Source organism: Dromiciops gliroides, chromosome 2, assembly GCF_019393635.1.
Source record: "Dromiciops gliroides isolate mDroGli1 chromosome 2, mDroGli1.pri, whole genome shotgun sequence".
NCBI lineage: Eukaryota > Metazoa > Chordata > Mammalia > Microbiotheria > Microbiotheriidae > Dromiciops > Dromiciops gliroides.
The window spans coordinates 614,341,748-614,359,807 of NC_057862.1; the positions used below are offsets into that span (position 1 = coordinate 614,341,748).

The 18,060-nt window shown below is 40.2% G+C and overlaps 1 protein-coding gene across 1 annotated transcript in view; it reads right to left on the bottom strand.

Annotated features, from left to right (window-relative positions):
- Positions 1-2,141: 2,141 nt before the first annotated feature.
- The window catches only part of TMEM178A (transmembrane protein 178A), an 80,371-nt gene continuing 64,452 nt past the window's right edge, over positions 2,142-18,060 (bottom strand). Inside the window, exons 3-5 of the mRNA XM_043988716.1 lie at positions 16,070-16,183; positions 13,584-13,721; positions 2,142-3,162 (exon numbers count right to left, since the gene is read on the bottom strand). Coding sequence (XP_043844651.1) covers positions 2,921-3,162; positions 13,584-13,721; positions 16,070-16,183 — 494 coding nt within the window. The 3' untranslated portion in view covers positions 2,142-2,920. The remainder of the gene's footprint in view (positions 3,163-13,583; positions 13,722-16,069; positions 16,184-18,060) is intronic.

The following is an 18,060-nucleotide window of genomic DNA, read 5'->3' on the forward strand; positions in this document are numbered from 1 at the left end:
TCCTATGTGAACCTTTTTTCAGTGTAAAACTTTGGACCTTCTGTTCTCTCACTTGTTGAGTGCAGTCATCAGAAGGGGCTCCCTGACCTTTACTTAACTGACCCAAGAGTTGGATTAGGTTTGAACCAGTTAGATCTGGTCCTGTGATATTTCTGAAAACACCCTACCTGAAGCAAATGTCACCACTTCCAGTGTTTCCCCAGTCTTCTCCATGGATTTTCTGTTGTTATGAAAAACAACTTATGTAATAGCTTTGTCAGGTTGTGCCTTCTGTGAGACTCCCTCCCTGTTGAAGCATATTTAAACCCTACCTCCTGTGCCCCTTCTGGGATACTCCAGTCCTTCACTTTTGTGTGGTGTCCTGAATTGCAATTATCTTGCTCACCCCAATTAAAGACCCTCATTGTCGTTGCATATTCCTCTTTATTTCAGGTTGCTACACCATTGTTTCTTTCTGTCATTCCTGAACTATCTTTGAGTGGTGGGTATGCTATAAATAGCAGAGATCAGACAGGGTCACAGGACCTCCTTTTTTAACAGATTTTCCAGGACCAGTAGAAACCTCATGAGGTGGGCAAATCATCAACACTCTATGCCCCTTAACAAAACCTTGGCAGCAAGGTGGAGCAGAGGGTAGAACCTTGGACATGGAGTCAGGAAGACCTGAATTCAAATCTATCTTCAGACCAGCTATGTGACCCTGGGCAATTCACTTCATGTCTGTTTGATTCAGCTTCCTCAATGGTGAGGACCAAAGGAGATAATAATTGGAAAGTACTCAGCACAAAGCCTGGCATATAGTAAGCACAATATAAATGTTAGATAATATAATAATAATAATAATAATAGCAATTATAGGGGGCAGCTAGGTGGCACAGTGGATAAAGCACTGACCCTGGATTCAGGGGGACCTGAGTTCAAATCAGGCCTCAGACACTTGACACTTACTAGCTGTGTGACCCTGGGCAACTCACTTAACCCTCATTCCCCCCCCCCAAAAAAATAGCAATTATATAGCACTTTAAGTACTACAAGATCCCTTACACATATTATTTCATTTGATCCTCACAAAAATCCTGGGAGGTAGGTGCGATATTAGCCCTATTTTACAGATGAGAAAACTGATGCAGACAGAGCTAGGAGGTATCTGAGGCAGGATTTGATCTTCCTGACTCCAGGTCCAAGGCTCTACTCACTGCATCACCTAGCAGAAGAGAGAACTGGCCTTGGAATGAGGAAGGTCTGAATTCAAATCCTGCTTTGGACACACACTGGCTATTTGACCCTGGGCAAATCACCTAAACTTTGAGGGCTTTGGGCAACTATCCTAAGACTGTGAGTTGCAAGATGAATGTCCTCCATTGATAAGAGTTTACTCACCCCAGAGTATTTAAAATAATTAAATCACAGATCTAGTCTCTATCCTACTTCCTAACTCTAAAAAAGTATTATACATAAGTACAGAATGCTAGACTTAAAGAGTCAGGGAGACTCAAATTCAAATCCAGCTCCAGACCTTTACTAGTTGTGTGATCACTCACTCAGCCTCAGTTTCCTTATCAGTCAAATGAGGATAAAAATATCTATATTACCTAATTCATGGATTTATTATTATGGATAAATCACATGTATAATATGTGTAAATCATATGGAAAATTTTAAAGCACTATGTAAAATATTAGTTGTTATTATGGCCTGTAAATTTCAAGAGTCACTTACCCTGAGAGCTTTTTTTTTTTTTTTGAGAGAAGATATCCAGTAAAGGTCCACTACCACAGTAGAAAGAGCACTGGAGGTGGAATTGGGGTTAGAGGACCTAGCTGGATAGCCTGGGTTTCTGGATCATTCAAATAGCAATTTTATGGATTAGGTGGTTTGCTATTTATTTGGTTGTTTGTAATATAAATATATAATAATTTTTAAAAGGGTGAATGGGAAGTATGATTTTTGTCAGTAAGTGGCATGAAGATTTTTGTGATGTATATACATGATTTTATTTCATTAAACAATAATGATTATGCCCATTAAAATGAGGCTTGTCAAGGTCTTGCTGAAACATCAACATTTGTATCCATTACTGTAGTTGGGGTGCTGTATCACACTGTATATAGAAGGATATCTACCGAAAAATACTCACAGACTAACAAGAGGGGAGTCATTTAATACTGAAATCCAGTTAACATAAAGAGACTGAAATTGCACAGCAAGACATGACTTCAAACAATACTGCATAGAGTCACTTACTATCTCTTACATAGTTGATTTTGTTTTTCATACATTATTTTGGATCCAGTAAAAAGACATAGAAGGGACTTCAATAAAAGCCAACCAAGCAAGAATCTTCCCTAGACAAAGAATATCCACAAAGAATACATAGATATTTGGTGATGACACAAGACACCATCAGGACAGTCAGCTTTGAGTTCCAGAGATGCTGCATTAAAACTTAGCAAGTATACTGTAAATGATGAGCAACGTAGGTTTGCTTTGCTAAGAATCATTTTGCAAATAGAAATCACTCCTTGGGCAATGGCTATGTACAAATTTTCTGAAATAAATGCAAATTATCCACTTTTCCCCCCAAGAGGCTTTCCCCCCTTTTTGGCCCAAGGAATGTTCCACGGCGCTGCCATCCAAACGTTGGTGACATCCAAACGTTACAGAAAACTGCAAACGCATTAAAGCACTTGATTCCACAGTATTCATGTCCTTAGAATGGCTGTGGGCTTTCTCTTTGACACCAGTCACTCAGGCAGGGCAGTAGGATCTCTCTTGCCTCCCTCTTGGCTAGCAGAAGACATGCTGGAATGTAAAGGATCCATTTGTGCTTGGATTCCATACTTGAGCTTGAACTCAACTCTCTTCAGAAGTCCTCCGAACCAAACACAGGCTGGCGAGCACTGAATTTGCTCAGAAACAGTCAGACCGTGGAGTCCCTAGCAGACTTTAGGTGTGCGATCTTGGTCCGGCTAACAAATGGGTAGGCAGTGCAAAGGCCTCCGGCCGCCACGATAAAGCCTAAACTGCACCAAGCACAAAATATAGACCAGCTATAGCCATGGTCCACGTCATCGGGCAGGCTGTAAATTAATTTGGGGAGCCGGTTCAAATCGTAGGAAATACTGGCAGCATAAGTGCAGAGAGAAATAGTGCAAAATATTCCTAAAAAACAACACAAACAGAACACAGAGATCAGTTAAAGTCTTTTCTGCTGGCAGGTTAATGTCAATCTGGATTTGCTTCCATTCACGTCAACCATGACTTGTATGGTTTCAGGCAAGTCATAACTGTCCAGTCTCATCTCTAAAGATAAGGGGCTGGAATGTCATAGTGTAAAGAGGGATACATTTGCAGTCCAGAAGACTTGGATCTCAAGCCTGTCTCTAACATTTACTAGCCGTGTGATGTTGGACAAGTCATTTCAACTCACTTTGCCGCAGTTTCCTTAACTGTAAAATGGAGATGCAAGTAGTACATGTGGTACCTCCTCACAGAATTGTTGTGACTTAAATGAGAATGTATATAAAACACTTGGCAAATTCAAAAGCTATATTTAAATGCAAGTTATTATTATTTATTACTAATAATAATTCAATGAAGTCTGTCCCTTCTAGCTCAACTATTTTCGGATTCTACAATAACAGGATAACAATTGTATCTTTTGTGGAAGACAAATGATATCTTTCATAGGAGGCGTAGTGAATGACTCAGGAAGACATGACTTCAAATCCTGACTTAGATACTTAGAAGCTGTGTGACCCTGAAGTAAATCACTTAACATCTCTCAACTTCAGAAGCTTTACTTAGTAGAACTGGGATAATAATAGCACCCATCCCCAGGGTTGTAAGAGTATCAAAGGAAACAACATATGTAAAGCACTTTACAAAGCTTAATGTAACATATAAATGCAAATTCTTGTTACTATATTTTCTTAAGTAGCATTCAAACTATATTATGAGCACCCTTAATGATTCTGATTTATCTAGGTAGCATACTGTTTCCTGTAGCTCATTTCAAATGAATTTCCATAGGTATTTGAATCATTTAATAATTATTTTAACACATTCATTCTTCCCAGGGACTTGGAGGAGGGACTTGGATGGCTGCAATAAGAGATTATATATTTGAACCCATTCAGAATGCCAACAAATTAAGAGACATGATCAAAGTGGCCACAGTCCAAATTAAACCCATTGGCTTTTAGCATCCACTTCCTCCCAACACATACATTTGTACTGATCTCGAACAGCCTGGCCATTAAAAATCAGGTCTGGGATAAAATGGTGAGCCCCAAATGCTCAGAGGCTCAACAACTAGCGGAAAGCTGAAGCTTTTTTAGCAGCTGTAACTGTGCCCCAGTGATGTGAACGTTTCCATTACATAGTAATGACCTTCTGAGGATTCTTACGTTTGATTGGCATAGGTTGACAATGAGGCCCAGGTGCTTATCTAAAAAAGAAAGTGGGGGGAGGGAAGAAGGAGGTCATGGAAACTGAACATGGCCCATTAGCCAGTACATCACAATTTCCAGATTCCATTCCTTGTTTTTCCACTGACTATAGGACTCCAGAAAGCCAGGGCTCCTCTTGATTTCATTTTGTTGGTTTTCTGTTGTTTTTGTTGTTGTTGTTTAACACATGTGTGTGATAAAGGTACCAGCAATTTGAGAGTTGCTTTGAGCTCCTTAGGGATAGACCATTACTAAAAAGATAGTAACAAGGACTTGGAAATTGGAAGGAAAAGGTCTAACTGAGGTTATGGAGGAGACTCATTTTTTTGAGAGCTTCAAAGATCAGAGTAATTTTCAGAAGAACCCAGAGGAGGTAGCCATTTTAAAGGAATTTTAAAAAATATCATTAAAGGTGATCTGTTAAATGCTGACTCAAACTAAGTTATTGCATGTCCCTGTGGCCCTTTTCCCCTAATGCACATGTAGAAAAATATAAGATCTAAAATGTTTAAAAGAAGTGCTGAGATGCTTTGATATTTTCTGTCCTTTTTGGGGGTGGAAAGCAGAGGAAGAGAGATACTAAAGCGTTAGTTTCCTCCTTCTTGTCCTAGTCTATAAAAATAAACATGTTACTTTGAGCAACTCAGGGAGGGGAAAGATCAAGATTAAAATATTTTCCTTAAGGAAATATCTTCAAAATGGAATTTTCCTTTTCTTTCTTTTAAACACTGTGAAAAGCATTCCTATTCCTATATGACCATTTCAGCTAAACCAAAACAAAAACACTGTATGTTTACAAGGGCCTTTTAATGAATGCTGGTAATGGAACAATAAAGTAGTTTGAAAAATTGATCTCTAGGGTATTAACAAGTAGGATATAATAAAGCTATGACCTGTACAAGGAAAAGAAACTGTTCTCTGTAGTTAAATATACACAGAAGTAAGAATAAACAAAAACATTTCACAATAACAAAAATATAATGTCTTCAAAGCTCATATTAAGCCTAGTCCTTTAAACATCTGGACACTGAGGCTTGGGAAAAGACATTTTTCTGAAACTTAGCTTATGTTTTTTAGGATAATTCAGCCAAATTAGAAATGCTATATCCTATCTCAGAAACAATGGTATAGTATGGTTTGATTTCTTTAAAAAATAATAATAACTAGTATTTAAATAATGCTTCAAGATTTGCTCAATTATTTGCATGCATTTTCTCACTTGGACTTCACAATACTATTTTTTATAAGTTGTTTTGGAGGTACCTAGGTGGCTCAGTGGGTAGAGTGCTAAAGCCTGGAGTCAGGAAGATTTACATGCAAATCTGGTCTCAGATACTTATTAGCTGTGTGACCCTGGGCAAGTCACTTTAACCCCTGTTTGCCTCAATCCACCAGGGAAGGAAATGGCAAACCATTCCTGTATTTTTTGCAAGAAAAGCCCAGACGGGGTCACAAATTGGATATGACAGAACAGCAATAAATTGTCTTATGGTGTAATCATGTCAATTAATGGTATATATCCCACCTCTCCATTACCCACTCCTACCCCCACCAAAAAAACCCAAATCTAGGACCCTACACTCTTTCCACTACACCATATAGGTAGCTTGGTATGTTGTAGAAAAAAATCCTGGTTCTGGTATGTATTGGACTAATTGGCCTTTAGGGTTTCTTTCAACTCCTAAATTCAATGATTCTATGAAATGTTTAATATTTAGTATAGCTATCATATTAATGTTAGATAGATCTCATTTATGACACAGTAGCATTTATTGCATATATATGTATGTATGTATGTATGTATGTATATATATAATAGCATTTTATGCACCGTACTTTTATGAACACTTTATAACACTCTCAGGGGCCCTGGTATAATCAACATTTACAGTAAATTTCTGACTATTTTATAAGACCTAAATTTATTTTATTATTTTAACTGCTATAAAGTCTGTGTTGCTTCTTTGCTTTTATGATATACTATTAGTTACAGCGATGACTTCACAGAATCACTGCATCATTTATTTGACACTGAGTCATGGGTCAGAAACACAACCCCCAGTAATAACATTTTGTCTTTGGGGAAGTATGATACATTCCTAGAAATGCCTTATGGCAAAAAGGGAGGACTGCTTGTCCTTCTCTGTATCCCCATACAATTCCTCTCCTAATCTTTCCTCCTCTGCTCCAGTCTCTGACAAGCAGATGGCCCTTCTCCTAGGCAAGATGAATCACTCTACTCATGCCCTTTATTCTGTGTCATTGACCCACTTACCCCCTTAATCATTCCCACCACCACCACCCCTTTGTGGCTAATCTTCAATCTTTCCCTATCCATGAGCTCCTTTTCTGCTGCCTAGAAACATGCCCAGGTCTTCCCTGTCCTTAAAAAAAATACCCTTCATTTGCTCCTAGCATCCCTCAAGCTTTCATCCTCTATCACTCCTCCCTTTCACAGCCAAACCCTTAGAAAGAACCATCTGTGCTAATTGTCTCCATTTCCTTTCCTCTCATTGTTCCCCACCTGTTCTAATGTGCCACAGGACCTCATCCCTCAACTGAGACTGCTCTCTCCAAGGTTACTAATGATCTCTTAATTGCTCCATCTGATGGTCTTTTCTCAGACTTCATCCTTCTTGACCTCTCTGCCTCTTTGGACACAAATGACCATCTCCTTCCTCAGGATACTCTTTCCTCCCTGGGTTTTCATACTTCTCTCTCCTCCCTGTCTGGCTGCTCTTTTGTTGGATTATCATCCATATGACAAATCCTCCCTTGAATCAACATTACTTCCCTTTTTTTGCCTCTATTTCTTGCACCTAGCATAGTGCCTGACAGATAGTAGATTCTTAATAAAAGTTTGTTGATTGATTGGCAGATGCACCTCAAGGCTCTGCATGGGGCCCTCTTTGCTTCTCTCTCTTAACTCTCTCATAGTGACCTCAATAGCTCTCATAGGTTCAATTATCATCTATATACCTGACTTCCAACTCTACATATCCAGAGCTAACCTTTGTCCCAATCTTTTGTCCAACTGCCTTTTGGATGGCTTCCACTGAGCTATCTTAGGGGTATCCCAAACTTCAACACAGCCAAAACAGAAATAATGATCTTTCCCTCTAGATCCACCCATCTTCCTTACTTCCCTATTTTAGTCAAGGACACCACCCTCTTTGCAGGTTGCAAGTTTGTAACCTGAATCACCATCAGCTCTTCCTCATTCCTCATAATCCTTCAGCTGCCCAGGCCTGTTGATTCAAGCTACGTAACCTCTTATGTCCTTTCCTACTACACTCAAAACTGCCCCCACCCTCATTTAGGATCTTGTCACCTCTCACCTGGACTTTTGTCATAGCCTCCTAATTATTCTCCCTGCATCCCACCTCTTCCCTCCTGATTGATTGGGTCCTTCACATAGCCGCACAGATGCAAGGAGAGTGACCATTTCACTCCTTGGCCCAAAGGTTCCCTCTAGGTTCAAATGCAAACTTGTTAGCTTGCAACACCCTTCACTGGCTGGCTCCAATCTCTTTTTAAAACTAATTTCATATTACATTCCATTCTCGTGTATTATAGTCCCCCTTTTCCTCTAGGTTACAGTCAAACTGACTTAGTTACTATTCCTGGTATGCTACATTCCATCTTCTTCCTCTGAGGTTCTTTCAAGGCAGCCCCTGCCCCACCATGCCTGAGAGGCACTCCTCCCCCTAAAGCCCTTCCATCCTGAGCTGCAGTGCCACCTTCTGCCAGAGACCTTTTCTGATACTGCTAATTCTAGGGCCCTTGAAGTATCTTGAAGTGGCCTTGAAGTGGCACAAAATAGAATGACAGGTCATGAGATACCTGAGTTCAAATATGGCCTCAGACACTTCAAAGCTGTATGATCTTGGGCAAGTAACTTAACTGTTGCCTGCCTTAATTTACTCAACTGCAAAATGGGGTTACTAATAGCACCTGCCTCCCAGAGTTGCTATGAGGATCAAATGAGATAAATTTGAAAGGCACTTTATACAATATCTGGCAAATATTAGTTGGGAGGGAAGGAAAGAAATAAAGGAGGGAAGAAGGAAGGAAGGAAGGAAGGAAGGAAGCAGGGGAGGAAGAGAGGAAGGATGGAAAGAAGGGAGGGAGGAACTTGCACTATTGGTAGATGCTAAATAACTCTGTGTTGAATGTATGTGTGCATGAAAGAATGAATGACCAGGGCATGTTTCTTATGCTTATGACTTGCTGCCATACTAATTGTCTCTCAAGATGTTACCGGCAAGATTTCTAAATATCATAGATTCTGTTGCCTGCAGACATATGGGAGAGAGGAAATCTGGCATATCCTAATTATGTTCTTTCTGTTCCCTACACACACACCTTGGTCCCTCCACCCACCGGCCACCATCAGAGTAGCACAGCTGAATGTCCTCACTGTGCCCTCCAGAGTGGCCATGGGAGCTTGGAGATGCTATCCCCTGCTAAGTCTGCTCACTGGGAAACCTCACTGGGCAGCTAAAGAAAGGAAGAAAGCTGTGAGCCTGGGGAACGGCTCCCAAGCATGCTCAGATGCTCTGCAGACGACCTATTCCATATGTGAGTAATTAGGAGCTGTCTGTAAAGAATAAGACAGAAGAATAAAAATCTGACATGCATAGAAAACTTTCCATTTTAACATAGCACACTGACATAACAGTGACATTCTTCCACTGAACACTCTGCTAATAAACAGACACGGGATGAGAATCAAGACCCTCTTTTTAAAAGTAGTTAAGTTGAGCATTCCTGATTTGTGGGTGTCAGGCTGATTCAGGCTGCTGGTGACATTTCTTCTAATAACTTTTCTGCTTGAGGCAAATGGATCTCCCTACTGACCCCTCCCCGCACCCATTTCACTCATATTTTCCATTGCTAAATGTGTACAGTCAGTACTGGATGTGTACACTGAATGTGTTGAATGTGTACGTTATTTTCTCCCATGAGTGGAATCGTCAGTAAGCCAGGTTTTAAAAGTGGGCCTTAGGGACCAGGCTCTGAGAAGGAAAGGATCCAGTCATGCAGTGGGAAATCTCACCTGGGGTAAAGTGGGTGGCCAAAGAGGTCAAAGAGGGCTCACCAATTGGAAGAACAATAACCAATATCTCTGCTGGGTTTGCAAAACTATGTAATGATAACAAATGAATGAATAAACATTTTATTAAGTTCTGGCCATATGTCAGACATTGTGCTAAGTGCTTAGAATACAAATACAAGCAAACTAAACATTTCTTCCCTTCAAGGCTTTTACAGTACATTGGGGTGGGGGTGGAGATAACATATAATGGGGTACCAGAAGGAGGGGTACAGTTTGTTTACATACTACATCATGGTTTGAAAATGCCTCGGAAGGAGTGTGGTAGCCTGGCTTGAGATATAATAAAATGAAAGCTCAACTTTCAGAGCCCAGGGGACAGGACTGGGAAGGGGAGGGGGTTCAGGCTCTGAGCTCCAGGGAGGAAGATGGCTGGAGTGCAGGTGGCTTAATTTGGAAATAAACATAAGTTTGAAAAGAAATGGAAAACATCACTAGGTTGGTCCCAGGGAAGAGAAGAAGAAAACCCACCCACCAGACCCCAGGGCCCCAGGGGCAGAGTCTAAGTTCTGATAAAAAGAGGAAGAGAATGGTCAAAATGTTGTTGATGTTTGTCCTTGGTTCTTGAAGAGGACCATGACATTGGGAGACATTTCCCTGGTCAAAATTAGTTACTAAAAAAAAAAAGGCGGGTGTGTGTGTGTGTGTGATTCTAAGGCATCTTCTTTTGTTGTTAGTCCCAATGTTGAGAAATTAGAATTGAAAGCAGAGGGAAGAATACTGACTTAGCCCAAACTACACTCAACTACACATCTGGTTTCTGAGTTTTGCTGAGTTTCCAACTAACTTTTATTTCAAATTAAATCAGTCTGCCCTACTTTCTCCTGAGATACTCAAGACTCCTGGTTTCTATGGCATTTAGGAGATTTTTACTGTTGCCAAAGATTTTAGATTATTCATTCATTAGCCACATTAAAAGATTTATTTTAAATGTACTATGGTGGGTGGTGGTTGTTGGTGCTATAATTTCTCTGATCTTGTTTGTCCACTTCCTGAAAATCACATGTAGGAGATTCATCCAGCAAGATAGATTTCAGATTCTCTATTTTTTTAGTTAATATAGGGAGGATGATCCATGACATGGGGGAAAGGACTAGCTCTAGTCAGAAGTCCTGGGTTCAAAATCTTGCCTCTGAAACTGCTTCTGTGATTTTTGTCCAAGTCACACCCTCCCTGTAGGTCAGTTTTCCTCACCTTTAAAATGAGAAGGCTTGGTTAGATGGATTAAATTATTTTTTTCTAACTCTAAAACTATGCTTACATAAGAAGAAAATTGGTTATAATAAGATCTGGCATTTACATAGTACTCTAAGGTTTGCAAAGCAGTCACATATGCTATCTCATTTGATCCTCACAACAACCCCTCGAAGTAGGTGCTATTATTATCCCCATTTTACAGATGAGGAAACTCAAGCTATCTTTTTTCATTACAATCAAGAACCACAGGAACACAGAATCCCTTTGGATCTGGGTTCCTGAAGCTCCCAACTCCCCTCAAAGGATGGATTTGGAAAGAATATCCTTGGAAAGAGCCAGCCTGACAACTTCCATTGTCCTAATCCTTTTACCCAGCCCAATCCCAGGGAGTTAAAACACTAGCTTCCTCATGCTTCCTCCTTTGTTATCAATGTATTTCAGCATTGATTTGGGGAACAAAAACAAAACAAAGTTGGGACAGCCCCTCCCCCTGTTTTCAGCTCATGCTGAAATGATACCATTAGGGTTAGCTTTCCTACTTCCTTATTCTTCATTCCTACTTCCCTGTTCTTCATTCCAACCTCTTTATCAGGTAATTTAGAAAACACCTTCATTTTCCTGGTCCTGGACATAAAAGCTTTTTAAACTGTGGGTTGTGACCCCATATGGGGAAGCTTAGCTGAATGTAGGGTTTGAGAAAAATTTGGCAACAGTAAAAGGTTATATATACCTATTTTATATACTTATATACCTGGGGTGACATAAAAATTTCTTGGGCAAAATGGGGTCACAAGTGGAAAGATTTAAGAAGCCATGCTATAGATAACAAGGCAGCTTTCCACTGGTATCATACTGGCTTTTTCTTTCAAATGGCGTATAAGGTTGAAGACCCCAGGGTCTGGGGGGTTCTATTGATTGGATGGTAGGTATTATCCCCATACAGGCCACATGAAAAAAAAAATCATTGTTATCTGAACCTGTTTGTGCCATGATTTTGTGCCAAATATTTGTGCCAAATAGTCTGATCTGATGTTAGTGAAGAATAGTATGCTTTCCTTCACAACCCTTCGAGTAGCAGTTGATGCATTCATGAAGCATTTTTAGTGGATGGTCCAATTAATAGTTCCATAAAATACACCCAACATTGGAACTTAATTACATTTGCCACAGACATGTAATCATTTAGAGTATGCTTGTTTCAACTTTCCTAGAGTTCCATTATTTAAAGCTGCCCCTGCACATGTGTGCCAGGGAATGGAAATTCTCACTTAGTGGGCCACAGATCCCCTAGGTCACTTAATAGCAAGGCTTTAGTTGTCAAGGAGTAACCCAGAGGCTTTCTTAGCTAAAAGCTGCTTGGTCACACTTGGCTGCCTCAGGCCAGGAGCTAATCCGCGATGAGCTGTTCCAGGCCTCACAGGCCAACAGAGCCACATAGAGGTAGCTTTTCCATCATGGGATTGGCATGGTACCCAAAGTAGTGTTTAGTAATCCTTCATAACCAGCTTCTCTGCTCCTTTCTCTACCTTTCCCTTGGAATGGTGCTGCAGTAGGCAGGGGCTCTGTGGCACAGGGGAGGTCACATGAAAAGTGCTGCCCTTCACAGAAACAGCTTGAACCAACTCACAAAGGAAGGAGGAAAACAGCTGTTAGTAAAGGAATAGTTTCAGTGAGTAGCCTCCATGCCCACAATGTGGCCTTTAAAATTGGGCAGGAGTTGGCAGTGGAGAAGTATAGTCAGCCAAACCCTTCTTCTTTCATGCCAAACTGCCTTCCTTAGATTACCCAAAAGAAGATGAACTTGTCTTCCCCTGTAATATAAGAAAAGGAACCAAAAAGAGGTCATCTAAATTCCAAAGGGATCCAGAAAAGCATCAGAATTCCATGAGAGGAACCTTGGCTTCCACAGCAATTAACTCCATGCTCTCTGCCTTTATGATAATTTGATCTAATCTCAGAACTCATATCCTGCTATATCAGTGGGGAAGAAAATGCCCAAGGAAACTCTATCATTAGGTATTATTTATTTGATTACTCCTATACACAAAGGCAGATTATTGAGGGTTAACCCTATATCTTAATAGTATTCTCTGTATTCAAGTACAACTTTATCCCTACAGAATAACTGTGCCCTGTGATCAAAGGCAGTTAAGGGTACAATGGACAGAGTTTAAAATCTGAAGAACTGTGTCCAAGTTCAGGCTCCACCAATCGCCAAGTAAGTCATTTAATCTTGTCTAGTTTTTGTTCCCTTATTTAAACAATGAAACCTTCCTTACCTGGTGCACAGAACTATGGTAAGGATCAGGTGAGATAACGTGTGTGAAATCACTTAATTACTAAAAAAGTGTTAAACAAAAGTAAAGTATCATTAATTATTTTAACCCCAAATTGCATTATTCTATGCACAGAATGATGATGGCAATAACTTACACTCAAGTAGGACATGGGCCTTGAATGGATTTTCCATTAATGAAGGTGACCTGTGCAGTTCTAGCTACAGCCTCTGCCTCAGTGTCCATTTATGACCACAAACACAACACTTTAGCAGCATCTTCTAACCATCTGGTCAAACTGACCACTCCGGTTACAGAAGAAAATAACAGGGTATTTTTTCTGGTCTTTTGGTTTTCTTTGCTTGATGTACCCCTTGACCCTTATTGAGATGATAGACATCTCTTACTATGTTTTAATAGAAGAGCTATAATTGGGAAACCCCAAAACAAAGGTCATGGCTTAGACAGTAATGGCTTGAGAGGTCAAGAAAATCACATGATCCCCCTGTCATAGGTAGAGGAAAGAGGCTCTTTTCACCATACCTGTCATAAGGAAAAGCAGTCCTGCAACATGCTGTGTAAGACTTTCCTCCCAAAAGAAACTGACAGTGGCAACAATGCAGCCGCAGAGGAGCACAGCCGCAGCCATTCCCAGGAAGCCTGCTGTTATCCGTCGTAAGTCTGTTGCCAGAAGAGAAGCAGAAGAAAGTTTTTAATGCGACTGTGGACCAGGGACAATGGAATAAGATGGAGTTTAACTTGGATATTAAAGGGGGTTATCTCCCTGGTTCTCTAGAGGATGACTTTAGGATTCAGGGGCCCTGGGGCAAGGGTAGGTTGGGAAGTCCCTGTTATGAGTGCTTCCAAAGGGCAGAAGAAGGGGAATAGACTGTACAGAGGGGAGTATGTAGATGGACACCTACTTGATTGACTATGTGCACCATTTTAGGTCAAGACAGAAGAGGAGTCCCATGAAAAGCAAAGCTTCAAGGAAACATGCTTCAATCCAAACTTATGGTCTAATTGGTGCAGGAATTCCCAGGGAGTAAGCTCTAGCAATGCAGACTTGGTGACTGTTTTGCATCTTATAACCTTAGAGAGTTGTCTGGGGGTACCAAAAAGTTAAGTGACTTATCCAAGGCCACACAACCAGGAGGAATCAGAGGAGGGCCTTGAACCCAGGTCTTCCTGACTCAGAGGCTGACTCCTCTATCTACTCACTATCCCATACTGCTTCTCATGTCAGGACTACTACTACAAAAGCAGTAATTTATACAGCACTATCCAAGATGGCATCCTTTAAGAAGAGAGATTTCATTAAACATTTTTTTCCCATGGGAAAAAATTCTAAATCTAGATAGTTACAAGAAAATACTCTAAGAATGTAGGCAGCTAGGTGGTTTAGGGGATAGAGTGACAAGTCTGGAGTCAGGAAAACCTGAGTTCAAATCTGGCCTCAGACACTCACTAGCTACATGACCCTGGGCAAGTCACTTAACCCTGTTTGCCTCAGTTTCTTTATTTGTAAAATATGCTGGAGAAGGAAATGGCAAACCAATCTAGTATATTTGCCAAGAAAGCCCTCCCACAGGGTCAGACTTGACTAAAAGACTGACCAACAAGAGAAACACTCCAAGAATGTTACATGAGGCTAAAGGGGAGTGAACTCAGAATTAGTAGGTAACTTTCTCATCAGGACTCTATCTCAGTCTAGTTCTTGCATAATCATACTTGATGTCTGCATGATTTAATAAGGCAACTCATAAATCTGCTCCTAAAGAATTAAGGCATGAGAACAACTTAGATAAGTGTTCAACTTTGATTTGCTGAGAAAAGATTATTAAAATTCAGTGATCACGAGGAATTTTCAGTAAGTCTTACCACTAAGCAACAGACCACATTTTATTCTTGTTCTGATAACTTCAAATTCCTACGGATTACATATTTCAGATCCAATATGTATGGGTGTGAGACAACTCAATATTCTTATTTAAGTTTTGGTTTAGTCCTCTGGAGTGGCATGGAAAGAAAACACAAAGCTATTCTTTAGCACTATTCTAATTCAGGATTTCCATATGATTTATTTTTATACAATGGCTTAACCTTTCTTTGCATCCTCAGGGCTTAGCCCAGTGCCTGGCACTTAGTGGGAGCATAATAAATGTTTCCTGACTAACAACAACAGCAAACAAGACACGTCCCTTGTAGTTGTGTTCATTAGTAAACTGTATAAGTTGTGTGTCTGCTCTAAGTATTTTCTTAAAAAGTCAGCTAATCAACCAGTGCTACCTGATAGCTATCATCATGGAGGATTTTCTACCTCACTCAGCTTCCTAAATGTGATGGGAATTATTTCTGCTGTTCTAATGTGCTTTCCTGATGAGGAAAAAGATAATTGCTGCCTAAGAGACACGTAGGTACCTACAGTTCCTCCCCAGAAAATTACTGACATACATTCACAGGGACATTTAGGCAGATGTACAAAGACCTGAGAGAGAGCTTGAGATGGAAAAAACAATCTTATAAGCAAAGTAAAAACATGAGTAACTAATGGGTTAGATGTGGGTGATGGTTTCTTTTGCTGAATGCCTTCAACTCAGTTTATAAAAACAAAACAAAGAAGCAAAACCCCAGCAATGGAACTAGACATTACCTTGTGCTAAAGGGCAAACATTCTCTCTCTCTCTCTCTCTCTCTCTCTCTCTCTCTCTCTCTCTCTCTCTCTCTCTCTCTCTCTCTCCACACACACACACACACACACACACACACACACACACACACGTACATGTATATATGCACAGGCTCAATTGGTAAACAAGTCAAATCCTCTTTACACTGAATTAGTTTCATCAGCTTCTTACTAAGTGCGATTGGGTCCCAAGGGCAGCCATACACTACACCATCTCTTAATGTCAACACCTTCTCTGCTGTTGTTTCTAGGTGGAATACAGCCTGGGCTCTGGGAAGAACAGTCTTATACAGGAAGTTTCTGCTTCCTCTCAGACACCTTCCTTGTGGTAGATACTTACGAAGCAGGTGCCACTCATCTTGCTGGATTGTCTTGGTTAGATTAAAGGGAATGTTTCGCAAACGGATTGGCTGAGAAAAGTGATACTTGATAGCTGTGCATCTCTGGGCAATACCTTGAAGAAAAGAAGGAAAGAAGTTTGTTGTTATAGCCAATTTATAAAAGGAGTAGTGTGAGAAGGAATAATGGATGTGTTGAATAAAGGGAAAAAGATTTGTCAGTCATCTGTTGATTATCTTCACTAATGAAAGAATCTCTCTGCTCAGATAATCCAAAATAACAAATAATTGTCTTTAAATCACCCCTCTACTTACCTCCTTCCTCCATGTTTCTGTACATGGATATTAAACTGAGTTTCCATCAATATCTGAATACTATAAGGGGGAGCTGGGCCAGGAGAATACTGTATGACTACATGAAATAAGACTGAAATTTAAAATTTGCCTCAGGTAATCTGCATGAGTATAATTGAGAATTGACTAGCTAGGGCTAACAATGAAGAATCCAATGCCAATGTGAAATAAGTATCAATAAAGCATCTAACTTGAAATGAGATCCTCTTTTTGACAACATATTTCCAATTTCTGATTTCATTAAATCCTCATAATTTTGGAAGTTGGGCTCGCCCCATTTCACAGAGAAAGAAGCTGAGGCTACAAAAAGAGAAAAAGGATTTAGCTATAGCAAAATAGCAAATTATCTTACTGAAGATAACTGGCAACAAATTAGTGTCCAAGCCCACTTGAGAAGGATCTGTGTGAACCCAGGGACTTGGATTCCAGTTTTCCTTCCTTCCTTTCTTTTTCTTTCTTTCTTTCTTTCTTTCTTTCTTTCTTTCTTTCTTTCTTTCTTTCTTTCTTTCTTTCTTTCTTTCTTTCTTTCTTTCTCTCTCTCTCTCTCTCTCTCTCTCTCTCTCTCTCTCTCTCTCTCTCTCTCTCTATCTATTTATTTATTTATTTTTAGTGAGGCAATGGGGTTAATTGACTTGCCCAGGGTCACACAGCTAGTGAGTGTTAAGTGTCTGAGGCTGGATTTGATCTCAGGTACTCCTGACTCCAGGGCAGGTGCTCCATCTACTGCGCCACCTAGCTGCCCCTGGATTCCAGTTTTCCTAAAGGTTTTCTACAGGGATTGGCATACCACACTGTTATGACATTCTGTGCTCTAACTCCTTTAATCATTTCCATAACAAGTTTGGTCATACTTTACAGACTTTTTGAATAAAGTTTATATGGCCATTTTGTTTAAAGAGCCACACTAATTTCTAAAAAGAGATCACATTGGAGATTTATGCACTGGTTTTATGGCTGGGGCAAGAAGCCTAGGCTCCTGAGTCCATATCCTGTTTTATTTCAGTTCAGTTCAACAAGCCATTATTAAGCATCTACAAAGTACTAAGCATTATACCAGGCATTGAGGATACAGAGACAGAAATGAAATATCCTTGCCCTTAGATACTTAAGTTCTACTGAGGAAGACAACTTGTAAATACATAGTATGGACAAAGTAATAAGGCCAGGGCAAGGGTGTAACAATTGGGAAAATCAGAAAAGAATTCCTAAATAATAGGCAGCGTGAGCTGAGGTTTCAAGAGGTAAAGATAAGTAAACCATTCCAGGCATGGGGAACAGCCTAGGCAAAGGCATGAAGGGTAGAGAGAAATCTCTTTCTCTTTCTCTCTCTCTCTCTCTCTCTCTCTCTCTCTCTTCCTTTCTTCTTTCTTTCTTTCTTTCTTTCTTTCTTTCTTTCTTTCTTTCTTTCTTTCTTTCTTTCTTTCTTTCTTTCTTTCTTTCTTTCTTTCCTTCCTTCCTCCCTCCCTCCCTTCTTTCCTTCCTTCCTTCCTTCCTTCCTTCCTTCCTTCCTTCCTTCCTTCCTTCCTTCCTTCCTTCCTTCCTTCCTTCCTTCCTTCCTTCCTTCCTTCCTTCCTTCCTTCCTTTCCTTCTTTCTTTCCCTTTCTTTCTTTCTCTCTTTATCTGTCTCTCTTTCCTTCTT